This window comes from Pteropus alecto, unplaced genomic scaffold (genome assembly GCF_000325575.1).
Source record: "Pteropus alecto unplaced genomic scaffold, ASM32557v1 scaffold86, whole genome shotgun sequence".
Lineage (NCBI taxonomy): Eukaryota > Metazoa > Chordata > Mammalia > Chiroptera > Pteropodidae > Pteropus > Pteropus alecto.
In genome coordinates this window covers 12,640,059-12,662,925 of record NW_006442109.1, presented here as the reverse complement: position 1 = coordinate 12,662,925, position 22,867 = coordinate 12,640,059, and the positions used below count along the sequence as shown (strand labels likewise).

At 32.0% G+C, this 22,867-nt stretch overlaps 1 protein-coding gene across 1 annotated transcript in view; it reads right to left on the bottom strand.

The window, feature by feature from the left end:
- VPS13C (vacuolar protein sorting 13 homolog C) overlaps positions 1 to 22,867 on the bottom strand; it is a 158,539-nt gene that overhangs the window by 100,740 nt on the left and 34,932 nt on the right. Inside the window, exons 9-18 of the mRNA XM_025038746.1 lie at positions 20,996 to 21,055; positions 20,096 to 20,176; positions 19,187 to 19,244; positions 17,624 to 17,751; positions 16,061 to 16,167; positions 15,349 to 15,520; positions 14,100 to 14,162; positions 6,228 to 6,357; positions 5,565 to 5,659; positions 72 to 214 (exon numbers count right to left, since the gene is read on the bottom strand). Of these exons, the coding sequence (XP_024894514.1) occupies positions 72 to 214; positions 5,565 to 5,659; positions 6,228 to 6,357; positions 14,100 to 14,162; positions 15,349 to 15,520; positions 16,061 to 16,167; positions 17,624 to 17,751; positions 19,187 to 19,244; positions 20,096 to 20,176; positions 20,996 to 21,055 (1,037 nt within the window). The remainder of the gene's footprint in view (positions 1 to 71; positions 215 to 5,564; positions 5,660 to 6,227; positions 6,358 to 14,099; positions 14,163 to 15,348; positions 15,521 to 16,060; positions 16,168 to 17,623; positions 17,752 to 19,186; positions 19,245 to 20,095; positions 20,177 to 20,995; positions 21,056 to 22,867) is intronic.

Genomic DNA, 22,867 nt, shown 5'->3' with positions numbered 1-22,867 from the left:
AGTAACACTACATTTTGGAGGACTAAAGTCATACAAAGAAATAAAATGGAAATAAGTTTTTAAAAACTTACTTAAGTGCTTGTGCTCCTGGTCGCTGAGATACCTGGGTGCCCAAGCCAATTATCTGAATTTTTAGTGTTTCTGGAATATTTCTGTTTTCTCTTATTGTAATGGAGGTGCTTACTAACTTCAGTGTCATTATATGAGCGACATACTAAAGAAAAGAATGAATAAAAATTGTTAAAAGATTAAATAATTATTGCTTTTAGTATTTTTTTCTTATTTAAATTTGTTGAATTGTGATCTAAAAAACAATATGGTAGGTTTTTGTATCAATATGCTCATTGTAAAAAAATGATTTGGAAATTCAAATTTGCTTGCTTAAATAGGACATTTATAAAATCCAAAATTAATTTCTCTTAGTTTTAAAAGTCATAAAAATAAAAACTCATAAAATATTTTGTGGCATAACGATTTAATTCAGCAGCTTTCACTAAAGCAGACCAATCCTTGGGCTCAAAAACTGGACAAAATATAATGAACATATATGCTTGATGGCTTTGGAGAGTTAATAAGACATTGAGAAGAAAAAAATCCTGACCCAAAAATTGATAAGCCAAGACTAGAGGTAGGATAGAGAACTAGAGAGATTATGCTCATCAAACAACACAGGAAGAAAGGAAGAGAAGCAAGGAACAAATTATCTACAAAATAGTTGGAAAACAATTAACAAAATGGCAAGAGTAAGTCCTTACTTATCAATAATTAGTTTAAATGCAAATGGATTAAAATATCCAATCAAAAGACACATGGCAGAATGATAAAATTTTTTAGCGAATTAAGGAATTTTGAAAGTGTTATTGTAATTTAAGAAGAGAAAACAAGAGACTCACTTTAGCTTTAAGGCTGCACACAGACTGAGAGTGAAGGTATGGAAAAATATATTTCAAACAAACAGTAACAACAACAACAACAACAAACAGGGGTAGCTGTACTTATATCAGAAAATATAGACTGTAAGTTATAAATGGCCCAAAGAGATAAAGAAGGTATTTATAAGGATAAAGGGGTCAATCTGTCAGGAAGATGTAACAATTGCAAATACTTATGAACCTAGTGAAGCACTATAGTAACAGAACTAAAAGGAGAAATAAACAGTAATACAGTATTAGTTGGGGACTTAAAGAGCCCACCCTCAAAAACAGATAGATCATCCAGACAGATAACTAAGAAAACAATGGATGTGAACAAAGGTATAGGCCAAAAGGACCTAACTGACATACACAGAACATTCCCCCCAAAAGCAGCAGAATAAACATTCTTCTCAAGCCCACACGGAACATTTTTTAGAATATATCATATGTTAAGCCATGAAATGAGTCTCAAAAAATTCAAGAGTAAAATGCAAATTATGTACAATATGTTTTCCAATCAAAATGGAATAAAACTAGAAATCAACTACAGGATGGAAAGCTATAAAATTCACAGATAGGTGGATTTTAAAACAACGCACTCCCAAACAACCAATGGATCAAAAAAAAAAAGAGAGAGAGAAATAAAAAAAATATTGTAAGACAAACAAAAATGAAAACGCAACATACTAAAACATATGGGATGCAGCAAAAGTTCGAAGAGGGAAATTTATAGTGATAAAAGCCAAGAGCAAGGAAAAAGAAAGATCTCAAACAAAGACCATAACTTCATTCTAGTTTAAGGAACTAGAAAAAGAGAAAAAAACTATGCCCAAAGGTAGAAGAAAAAAGAAAATAATAAAGATTAAAACAGAAATAAATGAAATAGAGAATAGGAAAACAATAGAAAAAAAAAACCAGAAGTTAGTACTTTGAAAACATAAACAAAACTGACAAACCTTTTAGCTAGACTAATCAAGGAATAAAAGAGAGAAAATACATATAAATAAAATTTTAAAATGAAAGAGGAGGCATTACAACTGATAACACAAGAAACTATTATGAACAACCAATCCACCAACAAATTGGACAACCTAGAAACATACATTCTACCAGGATTGAATTATGAAGAAATAGAATTACTGAGTAGACCAGTAATAAGTAAGGTGATTCAATGAGTAATCAAAAGCCTCCCAACAAAGAAAAGCCCATGACTAGATGCATTCACTGGTGAATTCTATCAAATATTTAAAGAAAAATTTATCCCAATTCTTCTCGCAGTCTTCCCAAAATATTGAGTTGGAGGGAACACTCCCAAACTCATTTTACAAGACTAGCTAGCATTAAGCTGATACCAAAGCCAGAAAAAGACACTACCAGAAATGAAAACTACAGGCCAATATCACTGATTAACATAAATGCAAAAATTTTCAGTAAAATTTCAGCAAACCAAATTCAGCAGCTCATTAAAGGATTATACACAATAACTGAGATTCATCTCTAGGATGCAAGGATGGTTCATTACGTGCAAATCAGTAAATGTAATATATGACATGAATAAAATGAAAGATAGAAATCACATGATCATCTCAGTAGATGCAGAAAAAGCAATTGTCAAAATATAACATCCTTTCATGATAAAAACTCTCTCAATAAATTGAGTATTCAAGAAATGTACCTTAACATAATAACTGTCATATCTGACAAGCCCACAGTTAACATCATACTCAATGGTGAAAGGTTGAAAGGTTTTCCTCTAAGATCAAGAAAAAGACAAGGATGCCCATTTTCACCACTTCTATTCAACAGAGCAATGAGGCAAGAAAAAAACAAAAGGCAACCAAATCAGAAAGAAAGAAGTAAAAATGTCTCTGCTTACAGATGATGTGATCTTACATATAAAATATACTTAGACACCACCAAAAGTTAGAATTAATGAACAAATTCAGTAGTTATGGGATGCAAAAATCAATATATAAAAAATCAGTTATGTTTCTATTCACTAAAATGAATTAAGAAAGAAAACAATCCCATTTACAATAGCATCAAAAATAAAATGCTCAGGAATAAATTTAACCACGAAGGTAAAAGATCTATACACTGAAACTAAAAGACACTCATGAAAAAAATTAAAAACAAAAATAAGTGGAAAGCCATCCTGTGTTCATGGCTTGAAAGAATTTAATATTGTTAAAATGTCCATACTACCCAAAATAATCTATAGATTCAATGCAATCCCTATCAAGATTCCAATGGTATTTTTTATGGACATTGAAAAAACAATCCCCAAATCTGTATAGAACCACGAAAGACCCCAAACAGCCAAAGCAATCTAGAGAAAAAAGAACAAAGCTGGAGGCGTCGCACTTCCTAATTTTAAACTACATTACAAAGCTATAGAAATAAAAACAGTATGGTCCTGAAATAAAAACAGATACACAGACCAATGAAACACAATCAAGAGCCCAGAAATAAACCCATGCATATACAGTCAAGGGGAGCCAAGAATACTCAATGGAGAAAAGATAATCTCTTCAATATATGATGCTAAAAAAACTGGATATTCACATGCAAAAAAATGAAACTGGACCCCTAGCTTATACCACTCACAAAAATTAACTTGAAACTGACTAAAGCCTTCAATGTAATACCTGTAACCACAAAGCTCCTAGAAGAAAACATGGAAAAAGCTCTTTGACATTGGTCTTGGTAATGATATTATGAATATGATACCGAAAGCACAAGCAACAAAAGCAAAAATAAACAGATGAGACTACATCAAACGAAGAAGTTTCTGCACAGCAAAAAAAAAGAAAGAGGAGTGAACAAAATGAAAAGGGAAAAAATATCTACAAACCACGTGTGTGATAAGGGGTTAATATACAAAATATACATTAAAAAAAACTCATACAACTCAATAGCAAAAAAAAAAGATCCAATTAAAAATAAGCAAAGGACTTGAATAGACATTTTTCCAAAGAAGATATTTAAATAGCCAACAGGTACATGAAAAAATGCTCAACATCACTAATCATAAGAGAAATGCAAATCAAAACCACAGTGAGATCTCACCTCACACCTGTTAGAATGGCTATTATCAAAAAGACAAGAGATAACAAGGCAAAGATGTGAAGAAAACAGAACTCATACACTGCTGGTGGGAATACAAACTGGTATAGTCACTTTAGAAAACAGTATTGAGGTTCCTCAAAAAAATGAAAAGTAGAATTACCATATGATCCAGCAATTCCACTTCTGGGTATATATTTGAAAGAAATGAAATCTCTATCTCAAAGAAGTATGTGTACCCCCAAGTTCATCACAGCACTATTCGCAATAGCTAAGACCTGGAAACAACCTAAGTGTCCACTAACAGATGAACAGAAAGAAAATGTGAAATATTCTTGCCATTTGCAACAACATGGGTGAAACTTGAGGTAATTATGCTAAGTGAAATAAATCAAACAGAGAAAGACAAATACTGTATGATCTCACATATATGCAATCTAAAAAGACCAGACCCATCGAAACAGAGAACAGATTGATGGTTCCCAGGGTGGGGAGCAGAGTATGGAGTAATAGGTAAAGGCAGTCGAAGGGTACAAACTTCCAGTTATAAGATGAATAATTTCTGTGAATGTAATGTAATGTAATGCATATGTAAAGAGTTCCTACAAACCAATAAAAAAAAAGACAATCCAATAATGAACAAACTACACTTCACAAAAAAGGATATCTAAGAACCTATAAACTATGTGAAAAAGTGAAAAACCTCTTTACTCATCCAGGGAACGCAAATTAAAACCACGATGAAATACCACTATATACTCACCATTTAGAATGGCTAAATTTAAAAGATTAATAATGCCAAGTGTTACTTAATAATGCCAAGGATATGGAGCAATAAGAATCCTCAAGTACTACTGATGGAAACACTTCCACACTGCAAAATTGTGCAGCAGAATCTATTAAAGTTAAATATACCTACGTCCTATGACATAGCAATTCCACTAACAATTAGCAGAAAATATCACATATGCCCACTAAAAGACATCTACAAAAAATTAATAGTAGTATAACAACCAAAAAATAGAAACAACACAAACGCTCATCAACAAAAGTATGAATAAATAAGTTGTGGCATTTTAAAATGAAAATACAGAGAAATGAAAATGAGCAAAATACATGTAGTGAAAGAACAAGGATAAATCTCACAACTATGCCACATCTACAGCAAGATCTATATCTTAACTTTGATGATTACATAGCTATTCCTTTGCGATAAATCAAGAGTCATAAATTTTGGTTTTGTTCACTCTTCTTTTTATATATTGGTTTTGTTCACTCTTCTTTTTATATATAAGTCACATTTCACAATAAAAAAAACTTTTTAAGACAAAAGTTTCAAAAGATTCAATTTAACTTTATAATAAGTACTTTTTATCAGGTTATTCTTAAATTTACAAAAGCAACTAAATCTAAAGTTGGAGAGAGTTTTAATTGCTAAGGTCTGACTAAAACATTTAACATACAATAGTAAAGCAGAAAGAAATAACATCCTTTTATTACTTTAAAAGTCAATAACTTGTTAAGTCAATTCAAGATATACAGTAAAAGGAAACAAAATACCTCTTAGACCACCTAAATAATTACCTGCTTGGGTAAAGTTAGGTTATGGGTGCTCTCACTATAACCAATAGCCGTGAAGAGTTTATCTTTTTCCTCTGGAGTCATAAGGTCATCAATAGCTACAATGAAAAGATAATATTTTAAGAAATCAACTTCTTCAGTTTTACAGATACAATTAAAAAATCAAACCAAACTAACAAGTGCTCTAAAATCAATAGATATAAATGCTAAAGTAAAAGAAGCTAGGTAATTTCCTCTACTATACTACTTGAACTAGTTAAAACAAACATAATGTATGTGCTTGTTTAGGTCAAGAAAAAGCAAAGACACCATTAAGGGAATTCAGAGTCTCGTGTAAGGATTTTAGAATTGCCTAAGTGTTTTAAAAACCAAGTGAAACCTCTAATTAAATATTCAAGTAAAAAGTAACAATGAAGAATGCTAAAGGTGGCAATTTCTGAATTTCAACTTTTTAAATTTCACAAATAATTTTTTTCAAAAAAAATCCGAGTTTCATTTTAATTTGATAAACACAGAAATGTGCCAGCCTGATGTATTTACCTATGTTTACTACGCTGAGCTTTTATTTCAAAAGTATTATGTAAGAAAACTGAATTAACTAGATAAAATATAATTAATACAGTATTGTCTTATCATGTACAATAAATTATCTGACTTGGGACTTACTTTCAGGAATCAAAGATTCTTCATCTTTTTTCTTAGACTCCTTCTTACCCCAAAATCCACTAAACCAGCCTCCACGTTTTTCGCCTGTGTCAGTAGACTTTTTCCTTAATTTTTGCCCAGACCGAATCACCTAAAAAAAAAAAAATAATCAAAATAAAATTAATTAAAGAGTATATGTCTTCTTCACTTTTAGGTGTAGCTAGGTAAGAACAATGGCTAAAAATTTTTAACACTAATTAGGTTAAAAACAGTCAAGAAAGCCCTTTCCTTTTGAAATGATGCTCAATGTGATATGGTTAATGCAGTCTCACAATCAACAGAATTTACTTTCCACACAAACTGACAGAATTTTGCTGCATTTTGTCAGGAATATAATTGAGGGTTCAAGTGAAATTTTTCTGAGTAAAATCTTCTAAATTGTTAAGGAGCCACTAAGACTGAAAGGATGATGCTTCCACATTCAAGGTATGTTTAAAACAATCCTATTTCAGAATTCATATACATCACTGGCTTGATAACGATGGACATGTTGCGGGGGGTGGAATATAAATAAAACTAGATAGTCCTCAACTCTCACTACAACCTCTTTTCTCAAAAAATCCTGGCTTGATTTATGCTGCCCCTTGCCTTTGCCTACTTTTCAGTGAAATATAGATAAATAACCAAAAAGTTGAAAACAGAATAAAGAGAATAAAAAGAATAAGTAATTTAGACTCTATCTTATCATTCCCTGAATAAGTAAACTTTAATAATTTTACCACTTAAAATTTAAGATATTTTAAATTGGTAGTGAATTAGTAACATATTGCAAGCCTCTGTGTGTACTGAAAAAATGAAATAATCCAAAACAAAAGTTAAAAGTTGAATTCTATAGTAAAGAAAATAGGCTTGATAACTCAGTTTAAACTAAGTTAATAAGTTCTCTTCAACCTGTAGACATTAAATAAATAATAATAAATATGCCCACAAAACTGTTAGTTATATCTCAGCTGTAACCATCTTTTGTCAAACTTATGAATATATTTTCAGCAGTCAGAAATGTAAAATGGGTTATATATATATATATATATATAATTGGTTTATATTTTATGTGAAATAACATTTAACTTTATTCTCTAGGCACAGAAGATTAGCATGCTTTTTTATTTTTCATAAGTAGATCTTAGATGATTTAATCTCTCTATAACTCAATTTCCTGATATAAATTGAAAATGATAATAGTACATTCCTCAGAATTGACAGTACCAGCAAATTACACCAAGAAAATGTTAGCTACTATTTTCATCATTAAACTTTCTACTTAAAAATTCTTATGAATACAAAGCTTCAGCAAAATCAATTATTAGCCACCAATATTTTGAGTTTATTTCGGACAGGCACAATATTGTTCAGCCAAGTGCTGCTGTGTTTGCCTCTAGCCTTGATATACTTTTTAAATGGAATTAATTCCCATCATGTCCTATAATAATAGAAGGTATAAGGGCTGAAGTATTAATGAGAAGAGGCACTTAATATAAGAAATGAAGTAAAAAATAATAAAAATTTGAAAGTAGTTTCAAAAAATGTCAAAGATAGCATTTGGATACAGGCTATATAGTTCAATAGTAGATATGAATCTTTAGGACAAAGAAACCATGTAACCTGTAAAAAGGGCTCTACCTTTCAAAAACAATAGTCATGAAAGAGCAGTATTACACCATCAGTAACTTAGAAAGAGACTAAGGTAGTTAGCATTTGAGAATATAAAGACTAAGTATGGGGAACACGTAAAATTTCTGTCACAAGCCCTAGATAAGTGAATACATTCAAGCCCGGTTTGAATTTGGAAACTGAAAGTAAATGACAAATCAGCTATTGCGGATAGCGTAGTTCAGTGGCATTCAGTCATTGTTGCACTTAAGAATTATCAGAAAGTTAAAAAACGAAAACAAACAAAAAACAATGCCCAAGCCCTATCACATACCAATTAAGACAAATCTTGATGGAGTGAACTCCAGGCATCAGTATATTTTTTAATTCCCTAGGTGAGTCGAATGTGCAGCCAGGATTTGGAACCACTGAGATGACCGTCCAAGAGGTTATCAAGCAGGGAGTTTAACTCCCTGAACAGTTCCACAAGTAGATGAAACAGCTCTTTGGAAAAGACACCCAATTAAATGTATATCATCTGGGCTTGTAAGCTTTAAAGAGGCTCCTAACAATTATTTTAGGGAAAATTAACCCAGAGACTGAAAGCTCAAACCTCTCTGTTACTGAACTTAATAGATGGATTTATGAACCATTCTTTATAATATAAATCTAAATACAGGTATGGCTGTAGAGTATTTGAGTATTTTATTTAAATCTTTTTAACTAAACTGTAAAAAGGACTGGCACTAAATTTTTTTTTCAATTGTTACCATCTTTTTTATCGCCTACACAAATTTTTATGACAATAGATAACATATATGCTTCTAAAGTTTCAGAAAAAAGCACTTTTATTTTGAAAAATAAATTTAAATTACCCATTAAGGAATTAATAATGTTGATAAGAAACATTAAAAATAATGTAGTGACCAACTCCAACATTCAACTTGGCCCACTGCCAAATTTCTACTTAAATTTCTAAAAATAACTTAAAAAAAATAAAGATAAAGCCATTATCAGCACTGAAATCTTGATAAAAGGTGTAATCAGCATGTCACTAATGTCGAGGAATTTCAAAATAATCTGAAAAACTTAGAAAGACCTAATAAAAGGACAAATAAAATAATTAGAACTAATAGAGAAAAGGCAGAAATAAATTAATTAGAAAGCACACAAATAAAAATACTAATTTCAAACACTGATAAAGGCTATGAAGAAAATAAAGTAAAAAATAAAAAATAATTGAAAAAACTTTCAAATATGTTAACAGTTATCATTTTTAAAATACATCTGAAAATGAGAGCTGACACAGAACTATACACACACATTATATCAATGTCTAATTCTTGGTTTTACATATGTCAGATGTTACCACTGAGGGAACTAAGTGAAGGGTACACAGAATCTCTGTAAACTACATTTGTAACTTCCAGAGACTCTGTAATTAATTCAAAATAAAGAATACACACACACACACACAACCAAAAATTAATAAATTAAAAAATATATAAAACCTAATATGAAGGATGCAGAACTCTTTCTCTTTTTTCCTAAATACCCTCTCTGTTGCCTTACTTCCTCCACTATCCAGCTAAGAGTCCATGGTAAATAATTTCAGCCAATCCTCTGTTTATGTTTTAAACTCTCTGGCCCTGTAGATTTTCCTTTATAATGAAAAAACATCAATCTTGGATGAATATAATTGCCTTCTCTTCATGTACATCCATACTTCTTTGTCCACAGCATCTAATAATTAATTCTCTTTCTTCAATTTTTAAGCAACTGGTAACTGGTATTAGAAAACACAACTAAACTGAAGCAAATTAATGTAGGGAGGATTGAAATTATCTGTTTCTTCCAGCAAATCATTCCTTTAATTCACAGGAACAATCCTATGAATCATACTGTAAAGTATCATAGTAAAGTAAAGTATCATACTGTCTATACTCACTGTTCCATTTCCTACTCTCTCATTCCCATCAGGTTTTTACACACACTATTCTATAAAAACTGTTCTTCAAATGACTTCTTTATTGCTAAATCCAATGATGAACTTTCGGTTCCATTGTGGCATAAGCACTCTACAATCTACCCTTAACGCTGACTACAACTAAAAATGTTGGACAAAACATAAGAAACATCTACCACAGACTCTGAAACATAAGCAAAGCAGCAGATAGTAGAGGGAAGCCAAAATTTGAAGAAGTGACCTTCACAAGAGTGAGTTTCTCATTCTTCCCCTATGTTGTGCCCCGCCCTATAATTTCCCCCTCCTGATGTTCATATCTTTGGATAGTCCCCCTCTTGTTTCTAACCAAGAGAACATGGCAAAGGTGATAAGATATACACGATTATGTGCATAAAACTGTAGCAGCTGTCTTGCTGGTGTTTCTCTCTCCCTTTGAAGAAGCAAGCTGCCATGTTATGGGTTGTCTATGTTAGGAGGCCCATTTGGCAAGGAACTGAAGTGATATTTATGACCTGAGGGCAGCCTCTAACCAATAGCCGGCAAGAAATTGAAGTTCTCCATCCCACAGCCACAAGGAGCTAAATTCTGGTAGCAAAAGCAAATCCTTCGTTGGTTTTGCCTCAGATTAGACCACAGTTCCAGCCAACATCTTGATTGCATTACTTTGAGACCTTAAGCAGAGAACTCAAGAAAGCCATTCCTAGACTCATGGTCCACAGAAATTCTGAAATAATAAATGTAGATTGTTTTAAGCCCCTAAGTTTGTTATGTAGCCATAGAAAACTACTTCACATGGCTCTGCCCTGAGGGAGGGCCTCAATCATGGAGCAGCACAGAGCCACCAGCAATTAAACAACTAAGAGGAACTCCAGTCAGGTCATGAAATGAGAAAATGCAGTCCATGAAATCCAAAGCGTCAAGAGGGAAATCCCAGTGGGGAGAGCCAGCAAACAGGGTATCTGTGTATGAAGTGGCACACATTTCAGTGTAACCTAAGTTCTATATATATGAAACTGACCTAAATGAAAGTAGCAAAGGTTTACAGACCTGAACTGAGATATGACCAACTGCACAAGTCTCAAACTCCTACACTATTCATGTGCAAAACAGACCCAAGCCAACATAAAAAAAAGTTGGAAGAACTCAATTGAGATTTGAACCATTATCCACATAAGGCAAAATACAAGATCAGAATCTAACCAAGTCATGTGCTAAGACAAAGTATCAACATTTTACACAAGATAACAAGATCCAGAGACTACATAATATAACACTCACAATGTCCAGGATACAATCCGAAATTACTGGACGTGTGAAAACAAAACAGGAATATATGACCAATTCTCAAAAGACAAGATAATCAACACTTGTCAGTGATCAGATAACTTAGATGTTGAAACTATCAGAAAGACATTGTAACCTGCGTTACATGAGATAAAGGAAAATACACTTAAAATTATTGAAAAGATTAGAATTTTTTAGTAGAGAAATGGATACTATAAAAAAGAACCCAATAGGAATTTCAAACATGAAAAACACAATATCTGAAACAAAATACTCCTCGTATGGGTTCAACAGTAAAATGGAAATGATAGAGGAAAGTGTAAACTTGAAGATAGATCAACAGAAATTATTCAATCTGAATAATAGAAAAAAACATTGATTAAAAAAATCAGCAAAGCCTCAGGGACTTGTGGTGTAGTATCAAAAGGTCATACTTATGTACATATTCACATGTGTATCTATGTCCATATCTATCTATATATAAGTAAAGTCCAAAAAGGAGAGAAGAAATTGGAAACAGAAAGTTATCTGAAGAAATAATGGCTTGAAGTATCTCATATTTGGAAAATCTAATGGTCAATTCTCAGTCCTCAGCTGAGTTGACCGATCAGATGCATATGTCACAGCTATTCACTCCCTCTTCCTTGAAATTCTTTCTTCACTTGGCTTTGAGGATATTACATTCATAGCGCTTCCCACCTACATACAACTCTGGCAACTCCGCCATGGTCACCTTTGCTGGCTCTCATCTCTCTGACCTATAAACAATAGAATGCTTTGGGTCTTTGGAACCCTACTCTTCTCTAGCTACTCTAACTTCTTAGGTGATTTCGTCCAATGTCACAGCTTTAAGTACCATCTCTATGCTGACCTCTCCTAAATTTATATATCCAGCGCAGACTTCTCATCAAAACTCCACATTCATGTACCCAACTGCCTACTCCATATCTCTACATTAATGTCCAAAAGATGGCTAAAACGTAATAGGTCTCAAACTGAACTCCTGATCTTCTCCCATCTCACCCAAACTTGTTCCATCCAGTCTTTCCCATCTCATTTCAATTCCTCCCAAGTGCTCCAAGACAAAAATCTTTAAAGTCATCTCCTATTTCTCTCTTGTACAATCCATACCTAATCAGTTGGGAAATATTGGCTCTACCTTCAAAATATATCCAGGATGTGGTCTTTTCTCATCACTTCCATTGTAACCATTCTCTCATTTCAAATTATCTCTCACTTCAAATATTTCAATAGCATCCTAAGTTTTCTCCCTGTTTTCAGCCTTGCCCTCCCTCTTACAGTCTGTTTCCAAAATAGTGGCCAGAGAGATTTTTAAAACCTAGGTCAGATTATATCATTTATTCTCAAAATGGCTCCCTAATTCAGAATAAAAGACAAAATCCACACAATTGCTTAAAAAACTCTACACAGTCTGGCATCCCTCCAACTCTTACAATCACCCCTTCCACTCCTCCACTACCTTACTTCTCCGACCTCATCAACCATCACTCTCTCCTTTCTCTCACCACTTTACTTAGTTCCCTCAGTGAGCCAGATGTGCACCTACCCCATGACCTTTCAACTTCCTATATTCTTTCTGTCTGATACATTTTTCCCTCAGGTATCTTTCTGGTTGGCTCCTCACCTTCTTCAGGTCTTTGCTCAAATGTATCCTTCTTAGTGCAGAAGCTTCCCCTGACCATCTTATTTAAAACTGCAACCCATTATCATCACTGCCTAGTCTCAGCACTCCTTATATCATTTTCTATTTTTATTGATATTTTTATTATCATTCTTCCTATTATGATGTAGGAGATTTTTGTGTGTTCACTTTTGTATGCTAATGCAAATGGTGATAGCAATAAAGAAAAAAGGTCATTTCTTTAGTAATTACTATATCCAGGCACATAATAACCTAAGTGCTTTACATCGATTATCATGCACTCCTCACAACAACCCCATGATGTAGATACTATAAATCTTATTTTACAAATGAGGAAACTGAGATACAGAGAGGTTAAATAGCCAGCCTTAGATCACACAAATAATAGCTGGCAAAGCAGGGAATAGAATCCAGACCATCTGACTCCCACGTCCGTGCTCTTAACCATAATGCTACTACAAAAGATACTCAATGAGTATTTGCTAAGTAAATAAATGAACAAGTGTATATGCTTTAATCCTATTTATAAACATGAGTATGTGGATGGAGCTCTATGAACATAAAAAAGACTAAAAGAATATACAAAAAGGTACCAAGAATAGTTATCGTTGGTATGACACAATTGGTGTTTCTATTTCAGTTCCTTTTCAGTGGATCTATATTTTCAAATTTTTCTACAGTGAGCTGTATTGCATTTGTAATTTATTTTTTTAATTACCAGAAAAGTCATGTTACAGAATAAGAGAAATGACATGGAGCAGTGTAGACGAGTGGGATAAATCAGGAATTACAAAATATTATAAACAGACTGATTCCAATTTGGGGGAAAATAGAAGAGAAGAGAGGAGAGGAGAGGAGAGGAGAGGAGAGGAGATAGCGAGAGACAGAAGAAAAAAGATGGATGAATGGAAGGCAGAGGAACGAAGGGAAGAGAACACAAAGCAAAGATAAAGTGAAAGAAATGGGGGATAAGAAGCATAAATAAGTACACATTGATGGGAGAAAGACTAAAAGCCTATTTGTCAAACTGCTAACAGCATTCTGTGTTATTAGAATTATGGATGACTCTTATTCACTTTCTTTAGGGGGAAGGGTTCAAATTTTTTGTTATAAAATGTTTAAAAATGTTTCCCCTTAATGTCATTGTTTTTTTCACCGATATTACATACTTTTTTCTCCAGAGACTAAATTAAGCCATGAAAACTCAACCTTTATTTTTAACTGAGTAAATCTCATCAACTTCCCACGAAACTTAGATTTCTTGATCCTAGGCTTAAAGTAGTAGTATTAATATGTTTAAAACATAAAATCAGCTAATAAAAATAATTACCTCAGCTTGTGCTTGTTGTCTTGCTAAAATGATGTTAAAAACATCTAAAGTCTTCTCCAAATCCTATAAAACAAAGAGACATTTGTAAACAAGGAACATGATCGTTAGATAGAAAAAAATTATTTTCCTATGATTTCTAGGCTTATCGAGTCCACGGACAAACAGTATTTGAGATGCAACAGAAGTTTAAGTATAAATTTGAACATATACTTGGCTTTTACATTTTTAACTTTTGCAGTATGTTTTCCAAAAAAGTAAATCCTCACTGAAAAGAAAGCAAGATAAAAAAAAAAAGAATTGTAATGAGACCAATACAATATACAGATAGCCATATATACAAACAGAAACAAGACTATTTAGAAGGGGGACTTGTTTTAGGTATTATCCTTATGGTTCTTCTGACTCCCTCTATTCTACATTATTTTACAATCACTGTACTAAAGACACCATTATAAAGCACAAAATTTTAAATGTAAAATTCTGCAAATCATAAGTAATCTCAAGAAGAAAGTGATTTGGGGTATTTCCATAAAAGTATGTAAGAGGAATCTAATATGTACGGAGTGACCTGTGTGTCAGGTGCTCTACGTGTTATCTCACGCATATCTCACAACTATGTAAGACAGATATTGCTTCCATTTTATGTATGAGAACACCAGATCTGAGATGTTGAGAAACTTATGCTTTTTCTAACATATAATACTAGTGATTAACACATATTTCAGAATAATAGAAATTCGATTAATTCTTTACATTACAAATTTGTAACAAAGTTATATAATAAAGATCAGATGATATTAAGCAAGTTATATATTCAGTGTGGTGTGTTTCTATATTTCAAAAGGGGGTAAATAAGACTCCTCCTGTCTTGAGAATAAGAGCTGTTTTTTATAAATAATACTTAGAACTCTCTTTTGAAAAGTCATTAACAAAACGAGTAATATACACCTAGCTAATATTAAACAGCTCTGATACTGATTTTCTAAATATTGTTGTAAAAAACCAAACACATTTCTCCAAAGAATTTACAGTAACCTCATTTTATCTGATATTAAGATAAGCGAGAAAGGCTTTTAAAGAAGGAAAAAACTGGGAAAAAATACTATGCATTTTCTCATTAAATTTTCTTTAAAAGAAATCAGTTCTGTTCTTTCTAAAGTTATATTTTAATTCAAGTTAAATTTAGAAGAATTAACCCTAACGGATGATTTAACTAACAATACCTTTCACCAATATATGCAAGATATACCTGAATCTGTTTCTGTATTTCTTCAGAAACTTTAGTCTGGGTTAGCTTGTTTTTGTAGGCACTTTTGTAACTCTTGAGTAACTGCCTGTGCCTTTTTATGTTACTCCATGACCACATCTGTGTGTACCTTCTCACATGAACTTCAAGAACAGAATCAATTGCATATTTCCACCTGCAAATCAAATTTTTTAATACATATTTCCATTTAAATATTAAGAAAAAGCAGGAAAATAGCTTTAACTTTTTAGATCTACATTGTTACATTTTTTGTTAACTGTTTTCCTATAAGACCTTAGCAATAACATTTTAATTCTCTAGCACAATTCTCTGACTTACATAGATTATGTAATAAACAAACCACTCAAGGAAGAGGGATTATCAAAGGCATAAAACAACACATCGTGCAAAATTAACAGTACCAATATGGTTGTAACACTGAGTCCATGTGGATGACTAAAGGGCAATAAGACCAAAAAATGTTCAAAGTCTTGGATGCTAAATTAAGAATTTGGGAATAATCTAGGAGCAGAAGAAAAAAAAGAAAGTGTTTATTTTAAAAAGTAGCAAGGATACACTATAAAAGATATCCCTCTCATGTCTATATAAAAGAAATAAGTAACTTCGTTACATGGCTTTAAAGGTGTCTTAACTCTGAGAGTCTCTACCTATATGATTATATGTTTCTCATTAAAAAAAAAAAATTCTAACTTACCATTGTCGACCGTTGGTATGAAGTGGTAAATAAGGTTTATATTTTCTGTAAGGGACATTTCTAACCATATAATCCACTGACTCCAAAAGGTCAATTATACTTAAGTACTATTAAAACAAAAACAAAGTTACAATGATTATATTGCACACATGACTAAACACCAAAGTTTATTATTTTTTTAATCTAATTTGATGCCGAATTCCCTAAACAATGAATATCATAGCTGCCTAGTAATGCAATAATGTATTGCACTGAATTTAAGATATCATTAATTATAAGCTATAACATAATTTTTAATTTTCGCTACGAAAGAGTGCTGCCAATTAAACTGTCATACCACCAATAATAACATACATCCAATTTTCAAATACATTAAAGTGTGCAATAAATATGCATCTTAGAATACAATATACTAATACAATTATACTGATACAATGAAATACAGTAGCAGCAACTACTGACATAGAACATGCTTGCTCCTAAAATTACACATTTTCCTATGGACAATCATTATAGCAGTAGCTAGCTATCTATGAGCTGATTTTCAAACTGCTCCAGAAAATTATTGCATAACTAAAGCAATATAAGCTACTTAATTACCCATCTTACCACCAATAAAACAAATCTGTGTGTATCTGGTAAATAGCTCAAATGGAGGAAAACATACATACACACACACACACACACACACACACACACACACACACACACGTAACATAACTATAGATAAGATAAAGAAAGGGACAAATCCAGCTTCTTCCTATTTTGCTTAATGCATTTCTACTTAAGGGTTATCATATGGCTATTCAGCACTTAAAATGTGGATAGTCTGAACTTAAATGGGTTGTAAGTATAAAATATACCTCAGATTTCGAAGACTTAAGAAAAAAGAAAAGTATGTAAAATATCTTAACAATTTTTTATATTGATTACATGTTGAAAAAATAGTATTTTGGATATGTTAGGTTACATAAAATGCTAATAATTTTATTAAGTTCATCTTTTCTTTTTACTTTGCTGATGTAGCTACTAGAAAATTTTAAATTACTTATATAACTTGCATTATATTTTTATTAGACTGCACTGAGCTAAAAGGTCAATTGGTTGAATCCCCTGTCCTTATTTCACTTCCAGTTCTCCAGGTCTATTATCCAAACTCCCTGGGCATATAAACAAACTTGAGAAACAAATGAGAAAAGAAAAAAAGCTCCCAACACAGCTATTCTAAAAAATAAGTAAACAATATTTAATATAAAAGTGTCTGCCACTAAAATCTAAGAAAAAACACATGAAAATCTCCATCTACAATTTGGAATTAAATGAAAATAAAGCCATTCACCGTAATTCATTAAGTTTTTCTACCAATAAGGAAAAGATCAGATAAAACTATTTCTTAAATTTGATATTCATTTTCTTTTTTAAAAATATAGATATCTATTTTTAGGGGTCAAATCTCAACATAACAAACCAAAAGAACCACTAGAACACTGGAATAATCACAAAGAACAAAAGCAGTCCAGATTCAAAGTTAATCAAAGTTAGAAATGTCCAACTGACTCTTACCTGAGGTTTTGTCAGTTCAATGGCAATATTTTGTACTTCTATGTTCCAATCAAGTTTGGGTGTTTTGAGCTCTGTTTCTGCATAAGGATTCATATAGAGTTTTGCAGAGGCTGATATTGGCTGGAAAACTGTTATCGACATAGGAAGACATAAGATATCTTTATATATCCTTATATATGAACAACAGTAAATGATTATTATCAGAATACTGTTACTCTTAAAGAAAAATGATCAAAAATATATTTTAAAAATCACTACCAAAAAATATTTAGGCATCTATTTATCTGCATAATACCAACTGTTAAGCTCATGGGTAAAGTGGAATCTCCAAGAAGGAAACTGGAGTCCTATGCTTCTACGCAAGAAATGTACAAAATAGAGATAATCTACTCTTGGTAATTCATATTCTGTGTAAAATTAGGCTTCTCCTTGCCACAAGACATTCAATGATTTTGTTATTCATTAAAAATACTAATACTAGGTAGGAAACTAAATTTGATTAATTTCTTGTTTAATCTGTCTGTTTAAGGAAACAGAACAATGAATGAAATTTATAATATGCAGAAAAAAATTACTACTTTACAATTTTCAAGATGATCATTACATATATAATCCTACAATAAACTAAAGAAAATAATTCTTGAAACTGAGAAGTAGGAAGAAAAGGTATCTGAGGGAAGATAATAGGGCAAAATAAAGCGTTAAATTTTTACTATGAATAGTATTAAAATCATATAAATTGTGATACCATATTTACAATTTGCATAAGAGTGTATAAAATTTTTAACTAATTTAGAAGTTATTTATAAGTGGAAGATGCCTCATAGTGAAGATGTAGATTTTTCTGAACTAGTTCTCTCATGAATGAAAATGCTTTCACAAACTAGCAGCACATGAAAACTTTGTCATTATAGTGACAAAATAGAGAAGCCTCTATTATACTCTCATATAATGGCAATTAGCTATAAAAGGACATGAAGAAAACAATAGTGAATTAGAGTACAATGGAATATGGAAGAACATGAGCATGAAATTTCAGAATGAACATAAAGGGGTATACTAAATATAAATAAACCAATAGCTTCTTTAGAATGAAAGAGAAATAGAGAAAACAGATGAGATAAATAAATAAGCAGGTAGCTTTGTTAGAGATCCATTTAAAAATAAATAAAGGTGAGGCTGCCAAGAAAAGCTCACAAAAAAATTTCTAGAGTGGTTGGTTTGTCTTAACACTATAATAATGACATGCTAGGGAAGACCTGGATACCAAGATCTCAGAGAATTAGTTATTAAACTAAGCAAAGAAAATCTAATCCCTAAAACACAGAAGATGAAAAGAAGAAAACATGAAAGCTACAGCCACACTGCCCTTCTCTTTCCTACTCTCCAGCATAATCTAGTCCTAAATAATTAGTTATAATTCAAATATGCTGTATCATAAAACTAAGGTATAAAATTAATACTTTCTCTTTGTCAAAGTAACTTTACAGAAAAAGTATATTAAAATAAAGTATTTAATTCCAGACTTCTTGTAACATGAAATAAACTTTTACCATTACTTACTATATTGATGGTTGGGGGGTATGTCGATACTTGTAAGAATTTCACTTTTCAGATGATCCTAAACAAAAAATTTGAATTATATGAAAATGAAAAATCAAATGCACACATATTCAATCACACATACAAAAAAAAGTATCTTTATTCCCCTCTTTGTAATTAGTAATACATTAAAAAACAAACACTGAGCACTATCTATAGGTACATTTCTTTAGAATAACATATAGAAGTAGATAATTTTAAAAATTCTAAACATCTAGAAACATTGTAACATTGTGTTCCCCTCTAACTTTAAAAAATATATATCTACATAAACATGCATAAACTAAGATCTCAAACACTTTCTAGACAAAGGTAAATTATTTGTTACAGTATCTGAGAAATAAGAAATAGAATCTTCTAATTAATTCAGTTCCAAAAATCCAACTCTCCTTTTCTCCCTTAAGTAAATGAGCATGACTAAGATTGGCTCAGCACACTGGAGTTTTAAATTAATCTCTCACTGTTCAGAAAATCATCATCGCGAATGCTTAAAACATTTCCTAATGATAGATTATTCAAATCTGAAAAGTATCATCTTTCTTTATAATATTCTTCAACTAATCATTCCCATACTAAATACCACAATGTAACCAGATGCTATCAAAATCAGAGTGTAAAAACCCATAAACACAGTTTCGATTTAATAGTACAGGTTCCTGTCTTACTGTCTAGTGAATGATTTCACAAAGATCTCTGAAAATAAAATTACTTTCTTTTAAAAGAGAGTGGCTCCCAAAACCCGTGTTTCACACTTCTGATTTAATTATATGCAACATGAGAAAGGACTGACATCCTGTCCTCATTAAGGACCTCTATGGTGCACGAATTTAAAGAATTCAGTTATAGCTTCCACGTATGAACTGAAATTACCAAGATCTGTTCCCTTGACTCCTGGTAGGACATGCTGCAGTTTACGTTCCAGTAGGCACTAAGGCTATCGAGTCGGATAAGCTATAAAAGAAAAACGAAAGAGGTCAAGCAACTAATACATTAAAACTATGAATCAATATTAAAAAATTGTTTTCATGTTCAGTACCCCAAAATTATCCAATTGCCATTTTGAACTTTTAAAGTAAAGAAAATAATGCAAAAATGGGGGGAAATATATGCATGTTATTCACAGAGTTTATTATTAATCCAGCATTTGCTAATTTGTGCTTCTAGGGATACTATTTCCAACAGGATTCACTCATTCGATTATCAAATATTTACTGAGAATTCAGTGTTTACCAGACTCTGTGACTATTCTATTAAATAAGAAAGACAATATTCCCCCAGTGGATGTGAACGGCTTTTGAAGGAGGGGTGAGGGGAGAGGAGTCTACAATCAATAAGGTGGGGAAAGATCCCTCTTGAATATTCACAATTTTTATTAGTATATATAAAGTATCGTTAAATCCTATAGTTTAAAACAAAGTGAAATATACTTGTTTAACTATGTACAGCTTAATACCTTAGTCAGCAATCTTTCTTGACCAAACAATACATTTTCTACGAATCTAATAATAGCTCAATTAGTTAATGCTCCATAAAATACAATATGGGATGTATTAATTTTATCCAGTTTCTTTAGATGCTAAAAAAGCTAAACCTCAAAATAGGTAAGTGCTTATAGAAGGTCAGATAGTAAGTAGCAGCACCAAAACTAGACCCTAGACATTGAACTCACACTCCAATGGCACATTCTGCTCCATCAAAGTTTTTTCAAGAAAATACATTATTTGTACCTAGGAAAATAACAAGAAATTTTTAATCTAGTCTAATTAATACCTTGTATATAATTTTTTCTGCTTCATTTAATATGCATGGAGTCCAGTGTTCATTTGCAGTCTAAAAGAAAAAAAAGAATAACTGTGAAATGAAGTGTACTATTCTATATATCACAAAACAGTGCTCTAATATTTGCAAACTGTAACAAAATAACTTAGGAAGAAAAGACATTTGGCTAATGTTGGTGATTTGTTTCTTTACATATCTATATGACAAAATTGAAGGAACAGTGAAAATAGAATTGAGAGGGTTCTAATTTAACTGAGTTCATTCATCCAGAAAGTAATTACTGAGCTACTACTATCTGTGTGAACCATGGGAGGAACTGAGTATGAATAAAAACAGAAAGCTAGCCTATATGCTACTGAAAAAGGTCTACATTCTCTAAAAAAAGATCAAATAAATAATTATTGCAAAATAGGAAGAAAATCAGGATATGGAAATCACAGCATGACTATATTTCCAGAAAGTCAGCATGATCAGCAATGTCAAATGCTGCCATGAAATAAACTAAATTAAACTTATTTAGCAGCCAAGATGTTACTGATGAACTTAAGAACAGTTTCAGTGGAGTAGTAGAGTCAAAGCACCATGGGTAAGGAGCAGCAGAAGGTGGGAAAATAAAGACAGCAAGATAGAACATTGTCATATAAAGTTTAGTTAGAAAGAAGAGAAAGAGAAGGCAAGTAGTTAAATGGGGCCTGGGTAAGGTGGGAGAGGGTTAAGGAGAGGCTTTTTAATTTTGTTATAAAGGACAGACTAGAATGTGTTTAAATGCTTTTAAGAAGGAGTGAGGGAGGGATAGAGTTAAAGGTTTTAGAAAGAGAAGGAAATTGATGGAAAAAAGGAAGAAAGGGAGAGATGAAGGAAGGAAGGCTCCTGAGGACATGCGGGAGGACAGGATCCAGATCAGAGGTGGAAATATTGCCTTAGATATAAAGTTTGATTACAATTGGAAAGATGGAAGAAAGGAATGGTATGGATACAAAAAGAATAAGTCTGCTCTTTTTATAATAGTCAATGTAATAGCTGAAGCAGGAAATAACTGAGCCGGCCAATGTGCCAAGTGGTTTATACCAACTATTTCATTTAATCATCACAAAAGCACTATAGTTTATTTTATATGGTATCAGTGAATGGAGGTTAGACAGAAAGAGACCAATATGGTAATATGTTACAAGTGCTTTGATAAAATATAATGGGGAGCATTAAAGAAGGAATGATAAATTCTAAAAGGGAAATAAAAAAGAAATAAGAAACACAAGGTAATATCTCACACAAGTACTAAAATCTGAATAGAACTGCCAAGCAGACAAAGGAAAGAGCGTAATACAAAGACAACAGTATGAAGAGTCTGAGCAAAGATACAGAAAATCAAACAATAGCGCATACTTAGGAAGCTGTGCATCATTCCCATGCATTAATACACCTGTTATCAAAATAAATTACCTTACATACATCTCAATCAGTTAATGGCAGGTATTTGACTATTTTGCATTTTTCATTTTGTCTGCTAGAAGCTCAGCATTAAACAATGTGCTCACTTATGACTGATGATGTTAGTCTAAAATTTCTGGAACAGGTATCTCTCTGCTTTTTAAAACACAGATTCTGGTCTCTTTAAAGGTGTTACTGTGTGTTTTTTTATTGAAAGCTACTTCAAATTCATTTTGGAAACACATAGGGAATAAACAGTATGTTAAACACTAGCTTCCTTTCTTGTTTCTCTAGTTTTTTTAATGTTTCTGCTTTGATCCTCAACTCAATGTATATCTCTACTTTTCTGTATACATGTATCATTCTTAAGGCCTCCATGTAAATATGTCCTTTATCTGTTTCTGTGACAGTTCATTTCTCTTTCATTTTTCTTCT